We start from the raw sequence: 26,057 nt of genomic DNA on the forward strand, positions 1-26,057 counted from the left end.
CGGCCTCCTCGTCGCGCGGTCTGGCTGCGGCGCTGACCCCGGTCTCAGCCGCGCTGCCTCTGGGTAATGCGGTGGGGACGCGTGTGCATCGAATGTGTTTTGTTGTTCTACTTCTCCCGTCATCTGGGTCTTTCTCCTCCAATCAGGGAAGCACACTGACCACAGACTACCCGGCAAACATTAAATAGTACAAGTCCGTCCTTCTGGTATGTGTTTAATTTTGTTTACAGGGACGGGGAGGCGGGCATCACTACACACAGAATCTCGTCGCCTGACTCAGCCTGAAAGCCTGGCACATCCTCAATGCTTCTTAAAATCTTAGTTGTGCAAGGGAAAGAATAGGGGCAACCGGAGTTTACAAATTTGTAATGTTCTAGTGCCATAAATTAAATGAAATTCACTTATTTTTTTTGCAACGTGTGTATTTGCTTACATATAGCACATCTGTGGACTTACCATATGTTGAAAACTGGAGAAAAGAGAAAAAAGTAGTTTTAAAAGATAATTTTTCCCCCTTAGATAAGGTTTCTCTGTAGCTTTGGTTCCTGTCCTGGAACTAGCTCTTGTAGACCAGGCTGGCCTCGAACTCACAGAGATCCGCCTGCCTCTGCTTCCCGAGGGCTGGGATTAAAGGTGTGTGTCACCACCGCCCTGCCACAGTTTTTTTTTTTTTTAAACTACAGCTGCAAGAACAGCTTCTGAACTTGTGCAGGCATGTCGGTGTCTTGTTATTAGATCAGCCTTTGGACTGAGTGGGGCAGAAGTGGCCTTACATTTCTTCTGTCTGTGTGCTTGAGACAGGGTCTCTCTGTGTAGTTCTGTCTGTCCTAAAACTCACTATGTAGACCAGGCTGGCCTTAAACTCTTAGAGGTCTCCCCACCTCTACCTCCCAAGTGCTGGGATTAAAGACGTGCACCACTGAGTATTTGTGTGTGTGTGTGTGTGTGTGTGTGTATGCTTCAATTATTGTGCCGTATCCCACTTACCTTCCTTGTTAATTTCTTTTTTAGTGCATTAGAAGGATGGCAGCATTGAGTTGGCTTTGTCCTGTACTTAGTACACACCCGAATAAAATGTTAGCATACCTGGTGTGTGTTGTATGTGTGTGATCTTTGGTGATAACTGGCTATTTTGAGAACTAGTATTTCCCTCAGTAGAAGTATCAGTTATATGCTGGCTTTAATTGCCAAAGAGCTGTACTTTCGGAAGGAATTGAATTGGGTAACATTGATATTCCAAAGCTGACCTGAGAGACCGGAGGATGTATTTAGGTGGTAGAGCTCTTCCTTAGCATTTGCGAGGTTCTGAGTTCCATCCAAACACAGCAGAATTAATGAAATAAAAGTGTAATTTAATTATGCTTTGGTTACATCAGATGGCCTAACTATCAAAACAGTGTTTGGAATATTTACAAAGAATCTTAAAAAAAATAGAAAGCTGATTTGACACAGTGTTACTTGATGGCTTAAACAGTCTCAAAAACAAGAATGGATGCTTAATGATAACATTTTTGAAGGACAGACTAGTAAAAGGAAAGACTGATAACGGCCTTCATCAAAATGAAAAAATTTCTTTGTGTAAGACCCCATGAAGGTAATGAAAAAGCCAGGCGTGGTGCCTCTGATCTATAATTCCAACACTTGGAAGTTTGAGGCAGGAGGATTGCCATAGCTAGTGGCCAGCAAAGAGGGAGATCCTGTCTCAAAAGGCGAAACAAAATAAGACAATGAAAATAAACTTTTAGGCTAGGATGATATTGAACATAGATATTATATGCTCTCAAAATTAAACAGAAAACGACAAAGCAATCTAACTGAAAAATGTGCCAAAGACATCTAAATGTTTCTCTGAAGAGACTGTTCAGATGGTAAATCAGCACCTGGAAAGATGTCTGCTGTAGTGACTGGGGGCACATGGAGGCAGGCAACATAGAGGCCACAGTGGGCTGCCACTACCTATAAAAGTGGCTCAAATTACCCGATCAGAATGCAGAAATTCTTGGTTATTTGTACTACTCTGGAAAAGATAGCAATTACATTTGAAATAACTTATCATATAACCTATGTTTCATATAAAATGAAGCATGGACTTGCCATATGACCCATCTTATTAATAAAGTATTTTTGATTATTCCAGAGAAAAAGCTTATGTTCACATAAAAGCCTGTACATGAACTTTGAAAACTGTTTTAGTTGTGTAATAGCCTCATGAAAGGGACTTTGTTTTTTTTTTGGTTTTTCGAGACAGGGTTTCTCTGTGGCTTTGGAGCCTGTCCTGGAACTAGCTCTGTAGACCAGGCTGGTCTCGAACTCACAGAGATCTGCCTGCCTCTGCCTCCCGAGTGCTGGGATTAAAGGCCTGCACCACCATCGCCCGGCATGAAAGGGAATTTTGATGGAACCATAGTGGAATGTAGGGACTGAGGCTGAGTAAAAAGTCACTGCAGTGGCACTCTCTATGCTCCAATGTATACGACTCGAAAATTTCAGCGTCAGAGAACAGAGCAGTAGCTGGTTGCGCTAGGTTGAAAGAAATGCGGGAAGTGTTGGCTACAGAAAGGATGGCACAGGGATCCTTAGTGGATTGTGCCTTACCTGGAGAGCTAAGTGTGGCATGAATTGTAGTTGGGTTTAATTAATTAAAACCCATCATCAGATATAGGGGTTGAAGCTGAAGATCAGAGAAGTAGAGCAGTAAGCCACTAGAGAGACCTTTTACCTCTACCAATGCTTAGACTGAAGGGGCGATCCTCAGACTGCCTAGGCTGCACTGTGACTCCACCAAACCTCAGACTCCAATGAGCTCTTGTCTCCTCCTCCTTATATGCCTTTCTCTGCTTAGCCACTGAGAGTTCTGTTTCTCTTCCTTGAATCCTGGGATTAAAGGTGTGTGCTACCACTCCCTGGCCTCTAGTGGTTTAGCACTGCACTCTGATCTTCAGGCAAGCTTTATAAAACCACAAACAAGCTGGGCGGTGGTGGCGCACGCCTTTAATCCCAGCACTCGGGAGGCAGAGGCAGGCAGATCTCTGTGAGTTCGAGACCAGCCTGGTCTACAAGAGCTAGTTCCAGGACAGGCTCCAAAACCACAGAGAAACCCTGTCTCGAAAAACCAAAAAAAAAAAAAAAAAAAAAAAAAAAAAAAAATAAAACCACAAACAAAATACCAGTCCAGTTAAGCAGTTGGCCTGCTGTATCTGGGACTCAGCATTCATAGACTTAACAAAACCTAAGTGAAAAAAGTTTCATCTGTACTAAACCTATGTGGACTTGGGATTGTTCAGTTTAAAGCCATTTACATAAGGCCTGGCAGTGGTGGCTGGCGGTGCATGACTTTAATTCTAGCAGTTGGGAGGCAGAGACAGGTGGGGGTCTCTGTGAGTTTGAGGCCAGCCTGGTCTAGAGAGCTAGTTCCAGGACAGCCTCCAAAGCTACAGAGAAACCCTGTCTAGAAAAAGTCAAAAAGAAAAAAAAAAGTCATTTACATAGCATCACAGGTGGTGTTAGACATCACAAATGAAGCAGAGGCGACAAGACTGTGAAGATGAGTCTTGGTTATATGCAGATCCTATCCACTTTATAGAAGGGACGTGACCACTGTAGATTGTGTTGTCTGTAGGCTTCAGTTATATACAGATCCTATCCACTTTATAGAAGGGACGTGACCACTGTAGATTGTGTTGTCTGTAGGCTTCTTGCCGCCAGTTCCTTACAGATACCAGAGGACTTTGTATCAGCTCTGTATGTGGTAACATTTTGTATAACTAATGTATACACGGATACATGTAAAATTGGAAGGATACTGGTGAATTGTAACAATGTTAGCTTCTGCTGGGGGGCAGTGGGGGAAGGTATATAGGATCTCTTCATCTTGTACTAGTATATGAATCTGAAAGTCTCAAAAATATTAAGCAGATAGTTTATACTAAAGAAGCTGGTATCAGTAGATTCTTGTGCTTTTGTTTTAGCAGGTGATGTTCTAGTCATGTCAGATAAGGATGCTACAGAGACCCTAACGGTGACTGAAGCAGGCCCGATCCTTCAAGATGGGAACTGTGAGCCAACTGAGAAGCCAGAGAATAAATCTCAGCCTGTAGCATCCACTCGGAAAAGACCAGAACCCATTCTTTCCAGGGACCTTGAGGCTTCTCAGCTTCCTGCCCAGGTGACACAAACTGTAACCAAAGTAGCAATCTGTTGAAATTGTGGGATTTAAAAATAAAAGGCTTAAAAGGGACATGGTAGTACTAATTTACTGTGGCCCTTCCTTTTTTTACAGCCGTAAAGTAACAGCTTTCTGAGTTCTAGAAATACCTCTGTCAGTAATTGTGTTTGCTGCGGGGTATTTATGTGCTGATGGCATTTATCTGCCAATCAGGTGATTTTTACCCAAGTCACGGATTTGCCCGGTTGTGCTTGTCTACTGAGTCGATAGCTTGTCTGTGCTCTTCGGAGTCTCCTCTAATTTTCCTGTTTCCTTTGTCTTGTTTTCTCTCTCACTGGAAAACTAGGAGGCTGTTTGTAAAGATGCACCTCAGACTGGATGGGGCTACTGGGGCAGCTGGGGCAAGTCCCTGCTCTCCTCAGCCTCGGCTACAGTAGCGACAGTAGGTAAGACCCTTGGTCATTTTCTTAGGTTTTGTGTACACTGTGCTCATGCCCTGCTCTGTTAGGAAGCTGAAGCCTAGGGATTAGTTTAAGCCTACGCTTTAGTGATGGTAAGTCAGTGGGATTTTTGTCTTTTGGTAAGGAGATAATGACAAGAATCCATATATTATTAAAATAATGTGCCTTGGGACCATGATTTTAGAAATACTGCAGGCTTGGGTTTTTGTTTTTTTTTATTGATTCTTCAGTTTCAGTAACAACACAGAGCACACAAATGTTAATTGTCTTTCCCATTAGGACAAGGTATTTCAAATGTCATCGAGAAGGCGGAGACTTCTCTTGGAATTCCTAGCCCCACTGAAATTTCAGCTGAAGTCAAGCAAGCAGCAGGTCAGCACATGTGCTCAGGGTTTTGGTGGAAATGGGCATTTCAGTTCATTTTCAACACTAACACTTTGTAATAATACTAATTCAGCACTTGATACTCAGGGCGACTCGGGACTGTGAGGAAGAGGGCGGGAATCTTGAGCGCTGGCCATGTCTCCTGAAACCATTCATATGTCTCTTTATTGCACTTTTGCATGGATTAAGTGATTCAGAGGACTGGTAAACATTTACAATAAGGCCACGAGCATAGAATGTGAGAAGTGTTCTGTGTTCTGTCTGCCATAATTAAGTTTATCATCAGTAAGAATTAGCTAAGTTTGAGTAAGTTGTGGCAAGACAAAAAAGATTTTACTGTGTTAGCTTTTTTGTTCTCACTTGGATTTTTTTTTTTTAAAGTAAAGATGAAACCTTATTCTGGTCTGTCTGGATCAAAGGAAAACCTATAGTCACTCAGACCCAAAGGGCACAGTTATTATCACTATGGATCTAGAGGGTCAGGGGCCAGAACAGAGTTTTAAACCCATGTTTACTTCTTCTGTCTCTTGGGGGCCTTATTGTTTCTCACTGTTGCTTTTCGTTGCTTATTTCTATCATTTTCCCTTGACACCACAGGACTGTTTTCTCCAGCTCCACCTTTATAGAATTCTGGCACACATGACCTCCAGAAACTAGCTGACACCAGTTATTCCACTTAGGAATTTCTTGGAGTAAGGATTAGATTAGCATTAAAATTAGGTCACTTGACGGCATGTAGTTTAATTATGGCCAGAGACAAGCTCATGTTACACAAACATGGCCCCACAGGCTTCTGCCTGTGAATTTGAGGCTTTGTTCAGTGTGTTTGTTTAGACTGAGTCTGGAGTAGCCTTTACTCCAAGGGTTTGTTTCAGGCCCAGCTCTCCTGGGGGCTCAATCCACTTCCCAGGTACTTAGTCTGCTCCATAGGTTGGAAGTCAAGTTTCTTAGCTTCGTGTGAACTATGGGATTGTTTAGCTTACAGCTCCAAGGCAGGTTCTTTTTCCAGCCTTGGGGAGTCTCTTTGTGCCGATGTACTGAAAACTGAGCAGTGCAGTATTCATGGAAAAGCACTCAGACATATGTGTGTAGAAGCTGAGAATTCTGGGATGCCTCCATACTCTCCAGTCTTGCAGATTCCTCTCAACTCTTGCTGTCTCCTGTCTCTCTGTCTTTCCCTCCCTTTTGGTACTTGGAAAGTTCTCCTGGAGAGCAAGCCAGTTCAGCCATGGGAGTCACTTTAGTTCTCTGTTCTGTTGATCCAAAATCTTCTTGCCTGACTTTGAAAGTAGTTTCTAATCTCTTGTGCAGTTTTGTAGCTGCCATGGTAGGAGGGCAAGACCAACATCAGTTAATACATTGTAACTGGAAGCAGAAGCCCGCAAATCAGGTGATAGTTCAGTCTGTAAACTGATTGTTATAGCATGAGGACCTGAGGTCCCACCCCCAGAACCCATGTGAAAAAAACTCTAATACTGCAAACTGTTGGGAAGGCAGAGATAGGAAGCCGCCTGGGGCTTGATGGTCAGCTAGCTTAATCAGTGAGTCCCAGGTCCCAGTGAGGAACTGTCTCACAAAATGCTATCCTAAAGAACAGTCAAGGTTAACCTCTGGCCTCCACATATCTGCAAATGTGTACTACACACACATGAACACATATTCAACACCCTCTTAGCCCCCAAAGTTGATCTCTTACAGGATTTTAAAAGTTAATAAATGGAACAGATTGTTTTTGAGGCACAACCGCCTTTGTAATGCAGTCTGTTTGATGACAGGTGGTGAGCATCGTTTTCTAGGACACGGCGAGTCACAACTTACTTTTAGCTGTATAGCTCTATGTTTGGATCTTTGGAGAGGTAGTTTTGTTTATATTGTGTAATCAAAAGAGCACTGATAGGTACTTCCCTGGATCTATATACTTGGAATATAAGAGTATTTTATTAACCAAGAAGATTCATGTACTCTCATCCCTGGTCAGCCGCTTGCTGACCCAGTGCTGAATGGTTTTCCCTTGTCCAGAAGTTTGTGTTTCTGAGATTATCCAGTAGATAGCCTGAATGCATATCAGTCTTTAGTTTGTTCAAGACTTGACTTTATTTTTGAAATGAAATAAATGGAAAACAACTGCCTACTTTGGCTTTTATTTTAACATAGGCAGATGTTTTAAAATAAATACAGAAAGATCTGAAGCTTTGTGTGGAGAAACAGGGTCCAATTAAAAAAACACACACACACACAAATTTGCTATTAAAGCAATTAATGATCCTTTCTTTCATGTTTACCACCCTCTATTTCAGGAGAAACAAATGGCAGAGAGAACGAAAGCTCACCAGTTGTTGGTCCTTTTGGGGTGTTCTCGACCATCTCAACGGCTGTGCAGAGCACGGTGAGCGAAAAGTGCATGACCTGCCCTGTGTTGGAGTGATGGGCTGTGTGCCTGTCTCCCGTCTTGGGATGCGTGTGTACTGTTGCTCCTAAGGGAGTTCAGAGAAATGCCGTGTGAGCTGGTTATTCCAGGACTGGCAAGTTCTGCTTTGGTGTCCTTAGGGAATGTCTCTGCTTCACAGAGATCTTTTCTTATAACTTCATCTTTTTTTAAAAATTTTTTTGAAGTTTTTCTTAATTGATATTTATTGAACTCTACATTTTTCTCTGCTCCCCTCCCTGCCTCTCCCCTCCTCTCTTGAATCCTCCCCCAAGGTCCCCATGCTCTCAATTTACTCAGGAGATCTTGTCTTTTTCTACTTCCCATGTAGATTAGATCCATGTAAGTCTCTCTTAGTGTCTGCATTGTTGTCTAAGTTCTCTGAGATTGTGGTTTGTAGGCTGACTTTTTTGCTTGATGTTTAAAAACCACCTATGAGTGAGTAAATGTGATAATTGTCGTTCTGTGTCTGGGTTACCTCACTCAAAATAATGTTTTCTAGCTCCATCCATTTTCTTGCAAAATTAAGCTGTCGTTATTTTTTTCTGCTGTGTAGTACTCCATTGTGTAAATGTACCACATTTTCCTTATCCATTCTTCAGTTGAGGGGCATTTAGGTTGCTTCCAGGTTCTGGCTATGACAAACAAAGCTGCTATGAACATAGTTGAGCACATGTCCTTGTGGCATGATTGAACATACTTTGGATATATACCCAAAAGTGGAATTACTGGGTCTTGAGGAAGGTTGTTTCCTAATTTTCTGAGAAATCGCCCCATGACGTCCAAAGGGGTTGTACCAACTTACATTCCCATCAGCAATGCAGAAGTCTTATAACTTCATCTTTTAAGCAGAAGGGACATTTGATCTTTTTGATGGACACTTGCTAAACTGTAGATGATGAGAATGTTTAAAAAAGGATAGCATAGGGCTCTTAATGTCTTTCCTACATTGGGGTAGATGGCTAGTATTTTTCTTTTCTTTCTATTTTTAAGAGACAGGGTCTTGCTTTGTAGCCCAGACAGCCTCCATATGCAGTTACCCTGCCTCTGTTCCCAAGTGTAGGGATTGCAGGCATGTCTTACCATGCTTAACCACATATTAACTTTGAAATATGGTAGCACATAGAATATGACATCATATGTGTTCAGTTTGAATTTTCATAGCATACTACTTTTAACCATAGTAAGAAACCTGTGAGTCCATTGCCTTTCCTTCTTGAGGCATGTGCTCTTCCCCAGCTCAGATAGCCACTGCCAGGACATCTGCTATCATGAGTTAATTTTGACCTCCTCTTGTGCTTTGTATAAATGGAGCCGTAGGTGTCTATATATGTCCATGTTGCAGCTTTGCTGTATTCCTAGTGTGACTCCGTCACATTTTATTGCTCCTACAATTGGTAAACACCAAGCCAGGCTCCAGTGTAAGCTGTTACAGAGTGTTGCATTGCACACCCTTATTCATGTCTTCTAGTACATCTCTGCACACATTCTCTTGGGTGTGTAGCTATGAGTGTGTTGCTAGGTAATGCAGCTGCAGTATATACTGACCCACAGTTTCCCAAAGTGGTTCTTCCTGTGTGTATTTGTGTGAGCGGTGTATGATTTCTTTAGCTGCTTCTCAGCCTGCCCAGTGCTTAGTAGTTTCTGCTTCTTCTTTTTTAATCTCTTGGTACTGGGATTAAGCCTAGGGCCTCACACATGACAGAAAAATACTCCACCCTAGCTGCCTTTTACCTTTTATTCTGAGGAGGGTTCTCATCATTTGCCCAGACTGGCCAGAGTTTACTGGTTGTTCCTTTGCTGTACCTGAATATTCTCCTCTGTCAGCCTCCTGTTTACTGAACAGTCAATCTGTAAACACTCGCAGTGTTGTTATAGTGGAGTTTTACTGCTTTCCTAGGGCAAGAGCGTTATCAGTGGGGGTTTGGATGCCTTGGAATTCATTGGGAAGAAGACAATGGATGTCATAGCAGAAGGGGATCCTGGATTTAAAAGAACCAAAGGCCTGATGAATCGGAATTCTACACTGTCACAGGTACTGTTTCCTTTACCTGTGTGATTCCTGTTTGTGCTTTGATTTGATTTTAGCCGATGTTAACTTGGGAACCTTGTTGATGTTTTTTCTTTTGAATTCTTTGGGGTTGAGGGTGGACAGTGAGAGCGCAGTGCATAGAGGAGTTCCAGCTGTTTGTCCCTCGTCTCTTTGTTGCGGCCGCCTCCTGTCAGCAGAGCGGACTGCTAAACCCTGTCAGAGCTGTTGATTGTTAAACCACCTGCAGAACAGTACCTGGTGTCTTGGGTGTCAGATTCTGTGTGATGACTTTCTTTCGGCCACTCCCCAGCTTCTTGGATGTGAACTGTGAAGCCAGGCTGAAGGGGCCGTGCTCTGAGTGGAGCCCGAGCAGCTGTGCTCCTTTCTGCTCTGTAACCTCACTCTTGAGCTCTCATTATGTGGTGCATTGCAGTGCTTTCTTCTCTTTTTAGGTTTTACGAGAGGTGAAAGACAAAGAAGAGCAGTGCCCCTCCAATGAGGTAACCATGGAAACAGATAAGAAAACTCATTATGGGTTACTCTTTGATGAGTTTCAAGGCCTTTCACATCTAGAAGCTCTGGAGATGCTTTCACGAGAAAGTGAAATAAAGGTAATTCCCAACCCTCCACCCCTCCCGAGAAAGTCTTCACACAAGGATGCTGCAGATGTTTCTCTGTTGTGCATTTGAAAGGCATGATGTTTTGGTGGTGGCTTGAGACTTTGGAAGTGCCCTACACACAGCAAGCGGAGACTGTGCGTGAACTAAGTGCTGGGAAGAGTCAAGGGTGATTGTCCTTATGACACAGAAAGGACAGGATTAAAAAAGAGCTCTTAACATATTTGTCATTTCCATCATCTGATGTTTGTATTTATCTATTTTCTGTAGTCTCTTTGGCTTTAGCTGCCAAAAAACTTACTTAAGCAACCAGTTTGCATGCAGTTAACTATTGGCTTTTAGTTGGTTGAAGTTTGTGTGTGTGTGTGTGTGTGTGTGTGTAGCCCTAACTGGCCTGAATTTGCTGTAGACTAGGCTGGCCTCAAACTCATTGAGATCTGATTGTGCTTCCTGAGTGTTGGGATTAAAGGTGGACATCATCATACCGGGATCAGTATTCACCTTTTTTTATTTGTGTATGTGTATGCCATGTGCGGCAGGTTCCCATGGATGCCAGGAGGGGATACCAGATCCCCAGAGCAGGGATTGTAGGTGATAGTGAGCAGCACGGTTGGGATCTAAACTCAGGTCCTGTGGAAGAGAAGCAAGCACTCTTAGCTGCCGAGCCATCTCAGCCCAACTGAAGACCTTTCATTCCCCTTTGTTTCTAAGCTGTGGTTAAGCACTGATAGTTTTCAGACATCTCTAGCCCATGTGACTTTGGAAAGCACAGATTTTCCCAACTTTCCTTTCTGTAGCAATTAGCTTTTGAATTAAAATTCTTTTTTTTTAATGATTTGTTTATTCTTATTTTATGTGCTTTGGTGTTTTGCCTGCATGTGTTTCTGTGTGAAGGTGTCAGATTCCTTCAGACCAGAGTTACAGAAAACTGTGAGCTGCCATGTGGGTGCTGGGCATTGAATCTGAGTCCTCTAGAAGAGCAGTTGGTGCGCTTAACCACTGAACCATCTCTCCAGCTCCACGTTAAAAGTTTTAAGGACTAGGAGTTGGCTGTGGTGATGCAAGTCTATAGTCCTGATTCTCAGGAGGCTGAGGCAGGAGACTTGAGAGTTCAGGACTAGCCTGGGCCACATAGTGAGGTGGTGCTTCCCCTCCCTCTCCAGAACAGCTGTGCTAACTGGTTAGTTTATCATTCAGATTTCATTTGACCTGTGGACTCATCTCTATTTGAGATTCTTTTAATTTTCATTGTCTCATATCCATTTAGGTGAAATCTATCCTTAGTTCTCTGAGTGGAGAAGAATTACAGACCACAAGACTTGAGCTAGAGCAGCTCAAAGAAGTGTTCTCCCTAGCAGATTTCTGTGAGGAAGAGGAGGAGGAGAGACAAGGTAACCAGGCTTCTGCACTCAAGTGGTGACTCCCTTGTTGGCTGCAGCGATGCCCTTGAAGTCAGTTACTGGCCCGACTGTACTTTCCTTACAGAATCTCCATGCTTTCCCCTCACCAGGGCTTGCCCACCCTCTCCTGCAGGGCCCTGCCACTTCCCTAAGTCTCATCTGCTGCACAGGTCTGCCTGTTGCTCTTTTGGAGAGCTGTACCTGTCAGATCCTTTCCTGTTTGGTCGCCACTGTGAGCCTTCGTGTCTATTCAGACACTTCAGCCGTGCCCTTCCCCTTCTGTAAACCCTGGCCCTTTCCTAAAGCATGCAAGGCAGTTGTCACTCAGACTGCGGGGGGTGATCCTTTGTCTTTGTCATGTTTACAATTTAATATCTGTATGTGTTAGGAAATGTAAATGTTGAAACGACTCAGTTTTGCAAAATTATCAGGAAATACGGTTTACTTATAGTTCCTGGGAAGTGCATCTTAAACTCTGATCAGGACAGTTTTATTTGGATATTTCAGTTGAAAATATTTCCAAAATCAAGAAGCAAGAGTTTAATGATGATTTTGCCCTTTTTTTTGATGAAGCAAGCAGTTAGAAGCATTGGAATTGGGCCAGGCAATGATGGTGCATACTTTAATCCCAGCACTTGGAAGGCAGATGCAGGTGGCTCTCCGTGAGTTCGAGGGCAGCCTGGTCTCTAGTTCCAGGACAGTCTCCAAAGCTACAGAGCAACCCTGTCTTGAAAGAACAAAATAACAAAACAAAAACCCACAAAAAACCTTGAAGTTTAATGTAAAGATTCCTTCAGAGATTATCATGGCATGTGGGGCCTGCCGCCTGTGTATAAGGTTAAGCTGGTGGTTTGTGAGGTGTGGTGATCCTATGTCCCTGTCACCCTTCAGGGAGTCAGACCTGCACAGCACTGTCAGAATGGAACAGAACTTCCTCTACAGAGTTTTAATTCAGCTTTTACTGTTTTAACACCCAGTTGGTGAATAGCCACAGGTGAAACAGGTGCCGCCACAGTGTGTCTCTGTCAAAGTGGTGGCTCTTGCACTGCTGTGTTGAGTCTTTATTGCCATCCACTCAGAGTTACAAGGAAAGGGCTCGTTTCATTGGCCCTTGAATTGGAGAAAGTGGTATAAATTATTAGTGTTATCAGATCTCAGCTCTAAAGTGCACTCCCATATTCTGTGCAGCGGATACTGAAGGATGATCGTTGTCTCAGGAAGAGCATGTGGTGTTGGGTTTGAGCTGAACCCTCTTCTGACACAGAAGACTGTTTTCACAGAAGTATGAACAGCGCACAGGCCATTCAGAAGGGAATAGGTGGAGCATGCCTGTAGCTCCAGTACTTGGGAGGCAAAGGCAAGAGGAATGCAGTGAGTTCCAGGCCAGCCTGTGCTATATAGTGAGATTGTCTCAAAAAACCAAAAACCAACCAAACAAACAAAAAACAAAAAGAATAGTAACAGGGCTGGGGAGATGGCTCAGTAGTTAAGAGCTGCTCTTGCAGAAGACCCAGGCTTGATTGTTAGAATCCAGACCAGGTGACCTACAGCTGCCTGAGACTCCATCTCCAGGGTATCCAATTAGTCAGGATTCTATTGCTGTGAAGAGACATTATAACCACAGCAGCTCTTATCATTGAAAGCATTTAATTGGGGCTTGCTTACAGTTTAGAGGTTTAGTCCATTTTCATCATGGCAGGGAGTATGGCAGCACACAGGCAGACATGGTGCTGGAGAGTTCTACATCCAGATCCTCAGGCAGCTAGAAGAAAGCAAGCCACTGCACCTGGCATGGGCTTTTGAAACCTCAAAGCTCACCTGCTCTAAAGCTCACACACTTCCTCTAAAAAGGCCACATCTACCCAACAAGGCCATACCCATCCAACAAGGCCATATCCCTAATCTTTTCAAATGGTGATACTCCTTAATCTAATAATTCAAACATATGAGCCTCTGGGGGCCATTCTTATTCAAACCATCACACATACCCCCGCCAGCACAAATATAATTAAAATAAAATTCATCTTTAAAAAGCAACAGCAAGGTGAATGAAATGACCCTTGACTTGTTTAAGTCACTGATGAAGAAAATTCAGAATATGTGAAAGTTAGAATTTTGTGAACCATATTTATTGTTTCGATGAACTTGGCAGTTTCCAGGGCTGTTTGTGCACTCCTCTGAGGAGCCCTGTGGTGCTAGTACAGTAGCATTCACATTTGTGTGTTTTACAGTGAAATGTGTCAGCATTTTGGATATCTTCCCAACAGAAATGAATGTTTTTCACTGACTGATACGTGATGTATAAAATTGCACCTGAGCAAGAGATAGTCCAGTGGGTTTTAATTTAAGACACTCATGTACAAGACTGGGTAGTGTGTCTTCAGGTTCATTATAATATAGGTCGTTGCTGCTAACCTTTAAGAAATAAGCACTTCCTGAATTTTCCTGTAGTATTAGAGTATTCAGTGGGGGCTGGAGATATGGCTCGATGGGTAAAATGCAAGTGTAGGAACTGAGTTTGAGTCTCCAGAACTCATGTGACAGCTGGGCATGGTAGAGGGCTTCTGTGATCTTAGCATCCTTACAGGCAGGTGGGAAGTGGAGACTGCAGAATCCTGGGATATTGCAGGCCAGTTAGCCTGAAGGACACTCCAGTGGACATCAAAGAGACCCTGTCTTAAACAAAGAGGAAGGCAAGGACTCACACCCAAGGCTGTTCCTCTGCCCTTTTCCCTTTCTTTCTCCCCCTCCTCTCCTCTTTTCCCCCTCCTCCATCTTCGTCATATACACTCACAAGATTATTCAAGGGTGATTATTACTGTTATCTGGAAAGTCATTAATCTTCCGTTGCTGCAGTGCCTCTCTGTAAGGTTGGATATTTTTCACATACTTAGAACATCCTGTCTCAGCAGTCTAAGTGTGAAACTGCTCAGAGAGTCTAGCTCTCTTCATTAAGTTAGCTGTCAGACGTGGAGCAAAGGTAGACAACAGTGATACTGTTTTCATTAAGTTTTCCTTTTTTTGAAGATATATTTTTGGAAGTATGTTTTATTGGGGCTGGCAGCATAGCTCAGTGGGTAGAATGAATGTTTGTCTGTATACATGAAGCTCTGGGTTCAGTCCCACAACCACATAAAATGGGCCATGGTGACCCATGTCTGTAATCTCTGTACTTGGGAGGTGGAGGCAAGAACTTCTGTTAAAGTTCCTCTTCTACTGTGTAGACCCTGTTTCAAAAAGTTTATTTTATTAACAAGTAGTAGTGCTAGTACCATTTGTGTGTGTGTGCGTGTGTGTGTCGGGGGGTGATTCATGCCCATATATGCATATTCTTGTTGAGGCCAGAGTATGATGTAGGGTGCCTTCCTGTATTGCCACACTCAGCCTCTGTTCTTCTCACACAGAAAGGCCCAAGAGGTGTCTCAGAGGATCTTTGCTTTGCTTTCAGTAGACAAAATTATTTGATTTCCCACTCACAGTAGATTAGAAAGGAAAAAATTAAGTGTGACTGAGAGCCGTCTAAGACAAGCTTCCCACACTCAACGGAAGTAAAAGATGAATCACTGGAGAACAGGGACACACAGTTCTAAAGCAATCACAATCACAGTTTTTATAGGGCTGCAGTTTGGCATAATTAGCCCAGGAATCCTCAAACATTGTAACCCCGTGGCCTCCCATGAACTATTATTTTAAATGCAAAGTATATATATTTTAAATGCGATAAAAATAAAAACTAATGTATTTATTCATTAAAAATAATAAACACTATAATCAGGATATATTGTATGAGGAAAAAAATCTATTTTCAATATAAGAAAAATGCAAACTATTAGGAATAAAATAAAGCCAGGCTGGGCAGACGGCTCCATGAGTAGCGTGCCTGCTGTGCAAGGACGATGACTCGCATTAGAATCTGCAGCACGCACGTGAAACCCAGGCATGACAGCTCATGTCTGTAATATCAATGCTGGAATGCAGAGCAGAGGACACTGGTCAGCCAGCCTAGCAGAAGCTGGAGCTCCAGACTCACTGAGAGATCTTGTCAAAAAAACAAAAACAAACACAAAACCAGGAGGAGACGGTGCAGAGCCCAGCTCTGGATGTTGGTTGTTTTCCTTCCCATGAGCCCCCATGTTTTCTAGACCTCATTTCAGAGTCTTTCTGTATGGGCAGCTCCAGCCTCTCTATTCACAGCCCTCTTAAGCAGAAGTACCTGCCTCCTTTCCATCCATGCTCTAAACTCGGCTATTGAGCCCCACGCCCAGCCCAGCAACTACTTCTGTTCTAATGCATCAGCTGTTTGTGTCCTCAGTTTATGTAGCAGGACTTGACAGCAATTACCACATTTTTTCATCACTGCTTTTAATAGTAACAGCTTTTTGATCACTCGGATAATATAGTTGAATGCTTATAAATTTAATATATGTGCTGTTGTAATGTTCTGTTATGAACAACCTAAAATATACCACAGGGTGGTATTGTTTTGTGGGGTAAATATAGATTTATAATTGGTTATTTTGTGAGCTCCTTGGACCGTTCCAGGTGGTTTCAGAGTCCTCCCTACACCCAGTCACAGTTAGAGCTTAGTTGGGAAAACCAAATGACTATGGGAGCCAGGTGTTGTTTCCTTTCATGGTAGGTTGTGACTAGGAGTTGTTTACATGAGTTATGTGAGCGAGGGCTGTATCAGCGAATAGCTTTTCTCAAAGCCTGTCATCCTGGGATCAGTAAATCGTTTTTATTCCCTGCCTTAGCTGTCAAGAGAGAGGACAGAAGAACAGGTGGAAGAAAAGAACCAAGATGCCCCCACCCCGGAATTTTTCTGGGGATGTTTTTGGGGAAATATTAGGTATAAAGGAGAACTAATTCGGTGTTATGTACCATGGACTTATGATTATGAAATACTCATGTTTGTGCTCAAAAATTTCTGTGTTTTAAGAGTTCTATTCTGCACTACACGGCCTGGGCCTCAGCAGGCGTCAATGGGCAGGGTTAAGATGAGAGAGAAAGGAGGGCATTATTGTTTGTGTAGGTGTCTCTTGTGTTCTCCTTATCCCAGTGAGGGCCTTTAATACTGGGATAACACCATGACCAGAGCAACTGAGGGAAGAAAGGGTTTATTTTGCTTACACTTTTAGGTAACTCAGACAGAGAAGAAATCTGGAGGCAGGGGCTGATGCAGAGGCCATGGAGGGGTGCTGCTTCTTACTGGCTTACTCTTCATGGCTTTCTCAGCCTGTTATCTTGTGGATCCCAGGATCACCAGCCCAGGTGTGACTGCCCACAATCAGCTGGGTCCTCCCGACCAATCACTGCTGAAGACAGTGCTCTACAGGCTTGCCTACAGCCCCATTAGAGGGACATTTTCTCAATCGAGGTTCACTCCTTTCAGATGACTCAGCTTGGATCAAGTTGACTTAAATCTAGACAGCAGAGCATCCTTGGTGGTCTTTCTCAAATGTTTTATGTGGGCCTTGGTTTTTAGGTGATGAAGATTTTACCAAGGAGATAACAGAGCTGTTTGCTCAGCTTCATATCTCTTCTAGACCAGAGAAACTTACCAGGGTAAGTTACTGCATTTTGGGGATCTTAGTTATTTTTCTTATAAGTTTTTAATGGGTAGTACAGTGTGGTGGCACATGCCTGTGATTCCACCACTTGGGAGGCTGATGCAGGGGAATTTGCATGTTCAAAGCCAAGCCAACTTAGGCTACTTAGCAAGACCTTGTCTCTTATCCATTCCCACCCCCACCCCTGCCACCAATATATGGAGGTAATATTGTAATTTTCTGGCCAGTTAGATTGCCAGAATGGAGGGTTTATTCTTGATAGTTCTAGAAAAGGAGCATATTTTCCCTGCCTCCTGCTCTCCAGGTTAGCGTGTGAAGTCCATGTCCACCTCTTCATCACATGTCCCTTTCTGACCTGTTTATATGGAGTGCTTCATTTGCTTGAATGCTTAATCAAGCCTGTAGAGTTGGTCATTTAAAGTTGACAGTGCTGGGCGGGGCAGTGGTGACGCACGCCTTTACTCCCAGCACTTGGGAGGCAGAGGCAGGCGGATCTCTGTGAGTTCGAGGCCAGCCTGGGCTACAAGAGCTAGTTCCAGGACAGGCTCCAAAGCTCCAGAGAAACCAACAAAACAAAACAAAACAAAAGTTGACAGTGCTGACCAAACTTCATGGAATCAAAGGTCAAGTGTCTATTGAGCGAGATCACTGATCAGAGATGATGAGCTGTGGCCCCGTCCAGTTTGGACCTGGAGCTGGACATTGCTGTTGCCACACAATGACTGACAGTGACTCTGCTAGTGACCATTTAGAATGTGGGATGAGGAAGTACCATGACTGAGCCTGGTCTTTGGTGGAGACTCTGCACTGCCATGTGTCTAAGAGTCTTGTCTGAGCTCAGAGAAGGGCACTCCCGTGCATCCCACTGTCTGCTTATGAGATACTGTTGGTTTTCATGCATTGCTTCCAGCCTCTGCATCCACTTCTCCCAACCCTGAACAGCTGCAGCAGAAGTCAGCAGCAGGCATGCATCATTGCTTGGCCACAGAGCTGCTGGCTGTGTGGAGTCAGCACAGCCATCCTTTCTCCCCTCCCAGCAGATGAGAAGTGAGAGACTTTGTGTTGTGTCCCAGTGTGCTGGCCTGGGGAAGATGGTGCATTCCCCAGTGTGTGCTCAGCAGCCACTTAGCACTCGATCTCCTGGCAATTGTTATATCACTGGGACTGAAATTTCTGATGTCAGCAGCTCAAGGGAGGAAAGATTTATTAGTTAGCTCATGTTTTCAGAGGATCTTAGTCTGCCATAGTGGGGAAGGCATGGCTGTTCAGCCCTGACCCCATGGTTCCAGGAGTGTGAGGTACTGGCTGTTCCTATGGTAGCAGAGAGTGGCCTGGGCCATACCCTTCAGAGTCCTGCCCCTAAGAACCTTCTCATCCCCACCTCCGAAAGAGTTCACAGCCCTCCAGCATATTCCACCAGCTGGGAACTGTTCCAAATGTGAGCCCTTAGGGGACATTTCAGAGTCAAAGCATGACATTGCTTATAGTCTATTGGAAGCAACATCAAAAAGAAAGAAAATTTGACAAAAAACAGTACAAAAAAAATCTTGTACGGTCACTAGTGTTGACATGCTACTTCTATTGCTAACCGCATGTGCTTTCTCTGTCTTCACATGCATCTTATTGTTCTTGTAGCTGTTTGAGAATAAGTGGGACGATGTGCCTGTCCCTTTGCATAACCGCAGTACGGTTGTCACTTCCGCATATTTAACATGAATGCAAGACTTGGATTTCATCTGTTCTCCATATTTGTCAGCTGACTATCCTAGTCATGGTCCTGTTGCTGTGAAGAGACAACATAGCCATGGCAGAACTTATAAAAGAACCCATTTAATTGGGGGCTTGCTTACATTTTAGAGGCCATTATCATCATGGCAGGAGCATGGCACACATGGTGCTGGAGCAGTAGCTGAGAGCTACATCCTGATTCAAAGACAACATGGAGAAACTGGGCCTAACATGGACTTTGAGTCATCAGAGCCCACCCCAGTGACACACCTTCTCCAACAAGGCCATCCCCAGTGACTAAACATTTAAATATATGAGCCCATGGGAGGCATTCTTTGATGTTTGTTTGTTTTGCCCAGACAGGATTTCTCTGTGTAGCCTTGACTGTCCTGGAACTCTCTCTCTGAAGACCAGGCTGCCTTCGAACTCGCAGAGATTTGCCTGCCTCTTCCTTCTAAGTGCTGGGATTAAAGGTGTGTGCCACTACTGCCGTCAAAGAATCCCATAATCTGGGATATAAGGCTTGCCCCACCATCACCACCTAGACTTTAGGGGTCATTCGGGTTCAAACCACAACACTGTCTTAATGACTTAATGGTGTTCTTCCTAGCAGGTGTTTTCTTCTCACCGCCAGCCAACCTGAGACTGAACTAGTTTTAGTTGTCCTGTGTTTAGACTCCTTTAATATGTAGTAGTTCCTCAGCCCTTGTCTTTCATGATGTATATCTTTTTGAAAAACACAACTTCCCCGTTCTAAAAGTAGAACATTCCTGTTTGCTACCTGCCTTGAATGTTTGCCTGCTGTTTTCTCTTTTTTGTTAGTCTGTACATTCCTAGGTCAGAACCTTGTGTGATGACTTGTCACATTTGCAGGTGTGGGATGTTTATCTGTTCCTTATTGGTGATGTGTTGTGCAAGTCTCTATAGTTACGATTTATTTCCCTTTGCTGTGGGTAAGCTACTGTGAAGAGATAGGTAAACACCATACCACTGCTCTCTTATTCCGACTCCTCATATTTTCTTCATATATATATACACATAGATAGGTATGTCTGGTGCTGGGGATTCTTCCTCAATTCAGCTTCTGTTATGATTCTTTTGAGACTGTAGCTCAGGCTGACCTTGAACTCACCCTGTAGCTGAGGAAGACCCTGAACTCCTGATCCTCCTGCCTCCACCTCCCCAGTGCTAGGAATAGGGGCATATGTTACTATCCCTGGTTTATGTAGTGCTAGGGATTGAACCTAGGACCTCTGCATGCTAACTACTCCTATCAACTGAGCCCTATTCCCAACTGCTACGTTCTTGATTCCTGCACACTGGTTCTTACTGTGAAAATGATAAAACAATTATTTTCTAGCTTGTCTAGAAAAAATTCTTCTATTTTTATTTTATTGGTCTTTTGCTCATATATATTTCTGTATCAGGGTGTTGGATCCTGGAGTTACTTACAGTTTTGAGCTGCTGTGTGGGTGCTGGGAATTGAACCTGGGTCCCCTGGAAGAGCAAACAGTGTTCTTAACCACTGATCCATCTCCAGTTCCAACTTGTCTGTATTCTATACTCTGGTCTTGATATATATATATATATATATATCTGTTTGCCTAACACACTGACTATTCCTGCTTCTGTGCTTTGATATAATTCATCTGTTTTTTTTTAATACGTGTGCATACCCTTGTGGTCATGTGTTTGTGCATATGGAGGTTAGAGGTCGCTGTCAGATGTCTTCCTCAGTCATTTCTCCATTTTTCTTTTTGAGATAAGGTCTTTCACTGAGGCTTACTGATTTTCCTAGTCTAGCTGGATAGAAGGCACCAGTGATACTCTAGTCTCTGGCCCCTTAACGCTGGGATTACAGGCATGGATCACTGTGCCTGGCTTTTGCCAACTTAATCATCTCCCTAGTGTGTGCCCTCTCCCCATATTTTTTTTTTCAGAAACAGAGAAGTTAATATTTAAGTAATGAGAAGGGAAGGTTTATTTAGAACTAGATTGGATTGTTCTGGCAGGTTCTTTGGGAGCCGTCCTCTATGAAGAGGGAGGAAAGGACCCTGAAACAAATGGATACCAGGTTCTTTTCAGCTCGTTCTTGTAGCCTTGGGTGCGGCACCAACCAAGGGCCTTAAAGGCTTACGTGCAGTGGCACATCTGTGATTTAGTTGGAATGACCAAGGTCATTTGTAGTCTTCTTGCCTGGCTCAACTTTCAATGTGTTCTTATGTTTGTATAAAATTAATTAAGTGGATGCCTTCACTCAAGAGCAGTTGCCTTTCTGTCACTGCGATAAACACCATGACCAAAAGTAACTTAGGAAAGAAAGGGCTTGTTTCTTCTTATAACTCTTCTGTTACAATCCTTTACTGAGGGACGTCATGGCTTTAATTTCTCAGAGAAAGAAGTTAAGATTGGAAGTAATGATCTAGGCAGAAATAGTAGTAGGGTGAGCAGGGTGAGATCTGTAGAGAGTGTAGGCAGGCCAGCAAGGTCAGCATTACACTGAGCTGTAGACGGAGAAACAGTGACTGAGAGGTATGTGAACATAAGACCATGTTAAAACCAACCAACAAAACAAACCAGGGAAACTTGAGAAAGGCTCATTGCTAGGAGGAAGGAGAATTGTGGAGTTTGTATGGAGTGGCAGTCTTCACGCGGTAAGTCAGTGGATTAGTACATGTGTCTGTGGGCATGTCTGATGCTGGCTGTGCTTTAAACATGCAGGTACAGATGAGAGTGATTGTAGGATCCATTTTTATGAATTTTAAGGATGGTTCAGGTTGTGGATGGTAAGTAGAAGTCTTTGGTGTGGGCAGGATTGAGTGAGGGATGTGGAGGACTCTGGGCTGGGGAGTGCTCCGCAGCTTGACCTGGCTTCCAGTTTCAGGAGCACATGTACATGTCTCATCTGTGCTCCAGATGCCTGCACTCTACCTAACATAAGCCACAGAGCCAGTGGGGTTCACAAGGAGCCACTGGACAAGGTTCAGTTTATGACTTTGTATCTAGTAAGACAAGGACTTAAAAGTCACATGGTCTTTTCTGATGAGAAGAGCTTGTCCTCCAGAGTGCTGATATATTCCTGGTAAGAACTACATTGAATTGTTGGATGATCTTCCTTTATTTAGGCAAGAAATACAGCCTATGAATGGATTAGAACATCTCTGGCTAAACCAGCAGCAGAGAAAGAAGGAGGAGAAAAACAGTTGGAGACAGAAAATGTTGAAGAAGCCAAAAAGAATTCAATAGAGGTAACCAAAGCAACTAAGTTCTTAAAAAAAAAAAAGATAAAATTGAGGGGGTGCAGATAGATGGCTTAGTGGTAAAGTGCTTGCTGCCCATGCATTAGGACCTAAACTTGGGTTCCCAGCATCCACATAAAAGGCTGGGTGTAGTATTACACAGTTGTAACCCCAGCATGGGAGGGTGTGGGAGTGTGAAGGCAAAAGGATTCTTCCAGGTCTCACTGGCCAGCCAGTTCACCTCTATCCATAAACTCCAAGTACAGTGAGAGACCCTATCACAAAAAATAAAGTGAAGCCAGGCAATGTTCTACAGAGCTAGTTCCAGGGCAGCTAGGGCTGTTAAATAGAGAAGCCCTGTCTCGAAAACAAAAAACAAAAAAAACAAAAGTGGATAGTGATATAGGAAAGCATTGGACATGGGCCTCTGGATTCCACGTGCACACGCACAGGTGAATACCTCCCCTCTCCCCCCACCCCCCCACTAAAATAGAGATTGCAGTTGAGATGAGGGTCCTTTTATTTTGTTAAGCTTGTATCAGTAATTTCAATGCTATGATTCAGGGTGGCATCATAAAATAGTTTCAGACTGTAGGCGAGGAATGAAGAAAAATAGTGAAGGGTGGAAGGAAGGAGGGAAGTTGGATGTTACCTCAGAGTAAGTTGTGAGACACTTACCTCAGACCTTTGGCCAGAGTTAGTTCCATGGTCACAGCCAGTCTTCTGTAGTTGTAAGCCGCACTGTGGAAGAAGAGCGGGTCTAGTAAACAGTGGCCTTCGTCTTTCCTGCATGGGGGCACTGCATTCTTCAGTGTGGGAAGCAAGGGACCATCATTTCCACTTGCAGCAATAAACACCAACAGTAATATTCTGTTTCTTTGTTTGCTTTGATTTTTAGGATATCCATGCATTTGCAATCCGGAGCTTAGCAGAATTGACTGCCTGCTCAATTGAACTGTTCCACAAAACAGCGGCACTAGTCCTGCATGGCCAGAAGCAGGAAGTGACAGCCTTAGAGAGGAGCCAGACACTTTCTCAGTAAGTATGATGCAGCCTGCATCTCTTAAAGGGAAACTGCGGAGAGGGTTTTCTTGCTTCTTCCAGGTTTGTTTGTTTGTTTGTTTGTTTTTTTTTTTTTGAGACAGGGTTTCTCTTAGCTTTCGAGCCTGTCCTGTAGACCAGGCTGGCCTTGAACTCACAGAGATCCGCCCACCTCTGCCTCCTGAGTGCTGGGATCAAAGGCGTGTGCTACCACTGCCCGATTACTTCCAGGTTTTAGAAAGTTGCTTTTTAACAAGGTTCTGTTCACATTGCACATGGGTATGTGTTTAGGGTATTGTTAGTGAGCAGGAAGAAAATCTACATATAAACCTGCCCATTTCATTAAAGGATTTGTTCTCTGAAAACTATTTCTTTGCAGATTGTTAGTCTCAGTAGGAGGGGAACTTGGAACAAGTAACTACAGAAAGTAGTCCTAAATACTTCAGCTCTTAATTACAGTTATTAGTTACCACTGTTCGCTGTATGCCAGGCGCCATGCTAAGGGATGAATGTGTATTAGTTCTGACTTTTACAGCAGCTTTACAAACGGAGGAGCTACGGACCCCAGGCTGTTAAGGGAGGCTGCCCAAGCCCAGCATAAATTTTCTTTTTTAAAATTTTTTTGCTGATTTTGAACAAACATTTCAAAGTAGTAAAATGTGAATAATTCAGTAGGAAGGGTAAACCTAAGCCTAGTAGTTCTAAATCGAAATAGACAGTTTTATGTATGTGTGCATACGTGTGTGTGTGTGTGTGTGTGTGTGTGTGTGTGTAATCTTGCCCTTGATTGGCCTGTGAGAGCTAGAGCTCTGCTCACTGTTGCCGCCCACAAATGCTTTTCCACAGGTATTTTTTGAGTGAGTGCATGCTGAACTATATTTCTTTTCTTCTGGTGGGAATTAGGTTGGTGTTTGATGCTGAGCTTAGCGGCACTGCTGCCGTTCTCTTGGGTTTCTCATGGGGAAGTGAGCAGGCTTCTTAGGGAAAGCTCTCCTAGTCAGTATGGTCTTCTTTAGGAAGAAATGATTGTATTTACTTACTGAAACATGCCTTTGGGAGTCAAAAAGGGGCACCCATGAATGGTCAGTTAGGATAAAACTGATAGACAACCAAAAATGCGAGGGTTCTAAGCAGACTAGGATGTCCTCTAACTAACAAATCTTTTGACTTAGTTATTAGCTGAGTGACAGTAGTCAGGTTGTTTAACTTCCTTTAGTTTCATTGTTTTCCCAGCATTTTGGGGGCAGAGGCAAATGGTTCTCTGAGTTTGAGACCACCCTGGTCTCCATAGTTCCTGGACATCCAGAGTTACATAGAGAGACCCTTTCTCCAAAACAGAACAAAACAAAAAACAAAAAACCCAGCCTGTCTAGCTCATAGTAGTGTTGAGAGAGTAAAGGAGTCAACACATGATACGGAGAGTATGCCAGTGTTTGAGCCTTGGGAATTTATCACGAGGTACAGAAGAGCTGAGAAAACAACTGCAGGTTAGAGATGAGCAAGGGCAGGGAGCGTTTTCACTGTTCAGGCTGGAGAGACTTGGGCAAGAAGGAAGGGTGCTAGGAAATGGAGGGCTGCCCTTCAGGGACCGGAGCCTGGGAGAGGATGATTGGTTGACAAGTCATGATGCGGAAGAACAGCATGGTGTCCAGTGCAGAGTCAGAGAGCCCATCCACCCAAGAAGCATCCCTTGTAGGAAAAGGCAGCAGGTAAGGGTCTGTCTGTAGCAGGAAGAAATGGGCACTCTTCAGCACTTACCCCTCCCAAGTACTGATGGTGGCCCCTGGAACCCAAGATGGAGTACAGAACAAGTGGCAGGGTCACTCTGTCTCTTAAGTGTGTCTTAGAATGTGTATTCCATACTGAAACACTAGGAGAGAAAGGTGTGTCTGCACCTTTAAAGGCTTCTTTCTTCACTGTTATTAGGAGTGGCCTGTTTAGGTTATTAAAGGAGTAGAAAGAGAAAAAAGGACTCCTCTGACGTGTTCTTCTCTGCAGGGTGACAGTCGTGCTGTGTAAAGATCTGGGCTCCCTGTCTAAAGAGTTTACCACCTGCCTCACCATTGCTGGGGTAAGAGTTCCTGCCTTGTGGGGCTAATGGCTGAATACTTGATACAATTTACACACCGTAAAATTCACATGTTTCAGGGTACAAGGTGATGGTTGTTAGTGCATCTATTTACAGAGATGTACAATTGTTACTAGAATTGGATTTTAGGATATTTCATCACTGCCCCCTAAGTTTTCCACACAGTAGTGATTCCCTATTCCTTTTCCATATTCCCCTAATCCTAGGCAATGATGGTGCATTTTCTGTCTCCACAAAGCTTTCCTATTCTGAATTTTATTTCAGTGGGATCATAGGTGTATGTTTTGTTAGATTAGCATGGTAGTTTTGAACTTAGTCCTGTTTTAGCATGTGCTGGTACTTCCTGTTTTTTTTTATCAACACTTTATTTTATGGCTGAGTATACCACGTTTTATCTTTTTCAGTTGATAGGCCTTTGGACTGTTCCTGTTTATGATTGTTGTGAATGGTGCTGTCACGAGCTTGGTGTGAGCTGTTGTGTTCATGGTTTCACTTCTCTCGGGTAGAGTACGAGATGCAGACTTGCTGGGCTTTCTAGGTGAGATGGTAAATGTCAGATTACTTCCAAATGGCTCCATAGTTTTGTACTCTTATTAGCGGTGCATGAAATGCCGGTTTCCCTGCATCTTCACCAGTGTTAGCGGTGGTTCCTTTGTGGTTTTCGATGTGTTGGTGAGTGTGAAGTGGTGCCTCTCTGCTGACTAGATTTGCATTCCTCTGTGTCTAATGATTCTGAGTGCCTTTCCATACACTTCATGGCCACTTGTCTGATGTAGTGCCTTTAATTGGGTTGTTTGTTTTTCATTACTGGATTTTAGGACATTTAGGAGCTTCTTGTGTCTTATGGGATCAGCTTCTTGTCAGGTATGTGCTAGGCACAGACTCTCCCTCTGTACATGGGTTGTT

General features: G+C 43.6%; 1 protein-coding gene across 5 annotated transcripts in view; it reads left to right on the forward strand.

The window, feature by feature from the left end:
* The window catches only part of Fam114a2 (family with sequence similarity 114 member A2), a 32,579-nt gene that overhangs the window by 326 nt on the left and 6,196 nt on the right, over nucleotides 1–26,057 (forward strand). For 2 of the 5 annotated variants that reach the window (XM_075992542.1, XM_075992545.1), the window contains exons 2-12: nucleotides 3,969–4,165; nucleotides 4,512–4,611; nucleotides 4,906–4,998; nucleotides 7,308–7,396; nucleotides 9,336–9,470; nucleotides 9,920–10,078; nucleotides 11,352–11,475; nucleotides 16,970–17,049; nucleotides 21,908–22,030; nucleotides 22,920–23,059; nucleotides 25,061–25,133. In XM_075992542.1, coding sequence (XP_075848657.1) covers nucleotides 3,986–4,165; nucleotides 4,512–4,611; nucleotides 4,906–4,998; nucleotides 7,308–7,396; nucleotides 9,336–9,470; nucleotides 9,920–10,078; nucleotides 11,352–11,475; nucleotides 16,970–17,049; nucleotides 21,908–22,030; nucleotides 22,920–23,059; nucleotides 25,061–25,133 — 1,296 coding nt within the window. In that variant the 5' untranslated portion in view covers nucleotides 3,969–3,985. Of the gene's footprint in view, nucleotides 1–146; nucleotides 207–3,968; nucleotides 4,166–4,511; nucleotides 4,612–4,905; nucleotides 4,999–7,307; nucleotides 7,397–9,335; nucleotides 9,471–9,919; nucleotides 10,079–11,351; nucleotides 11,476–16,969; nucleotides 17,050–21,907; nucleotides 22,031–22,919; nucleotides 23,060–25,060; nucleotides 25,134–26,057 lie in introns of all 5 variants that reach the window. The other 3 variants (XM_075992541.1, XM_075992543.1, XM_075992544.1) reach the window with 3 other exon arrangements.

This window comes from Microtus pennsylvanicus, chromosome 11 (assembly GCF_037038515.1).
Source record: "Microtus pennsylvanicus isolate mMicPen1 chromosome 11, mMicPen1.hap1, whole genome shotgun sequence".
In the NCBI taxonomy this organism is placed as follows: Eukaryota; Metazoa; Chordata; class Mammalia; order Rodentia; family Cricetidae; genus Microtus; species Microtus pennsylvanicus.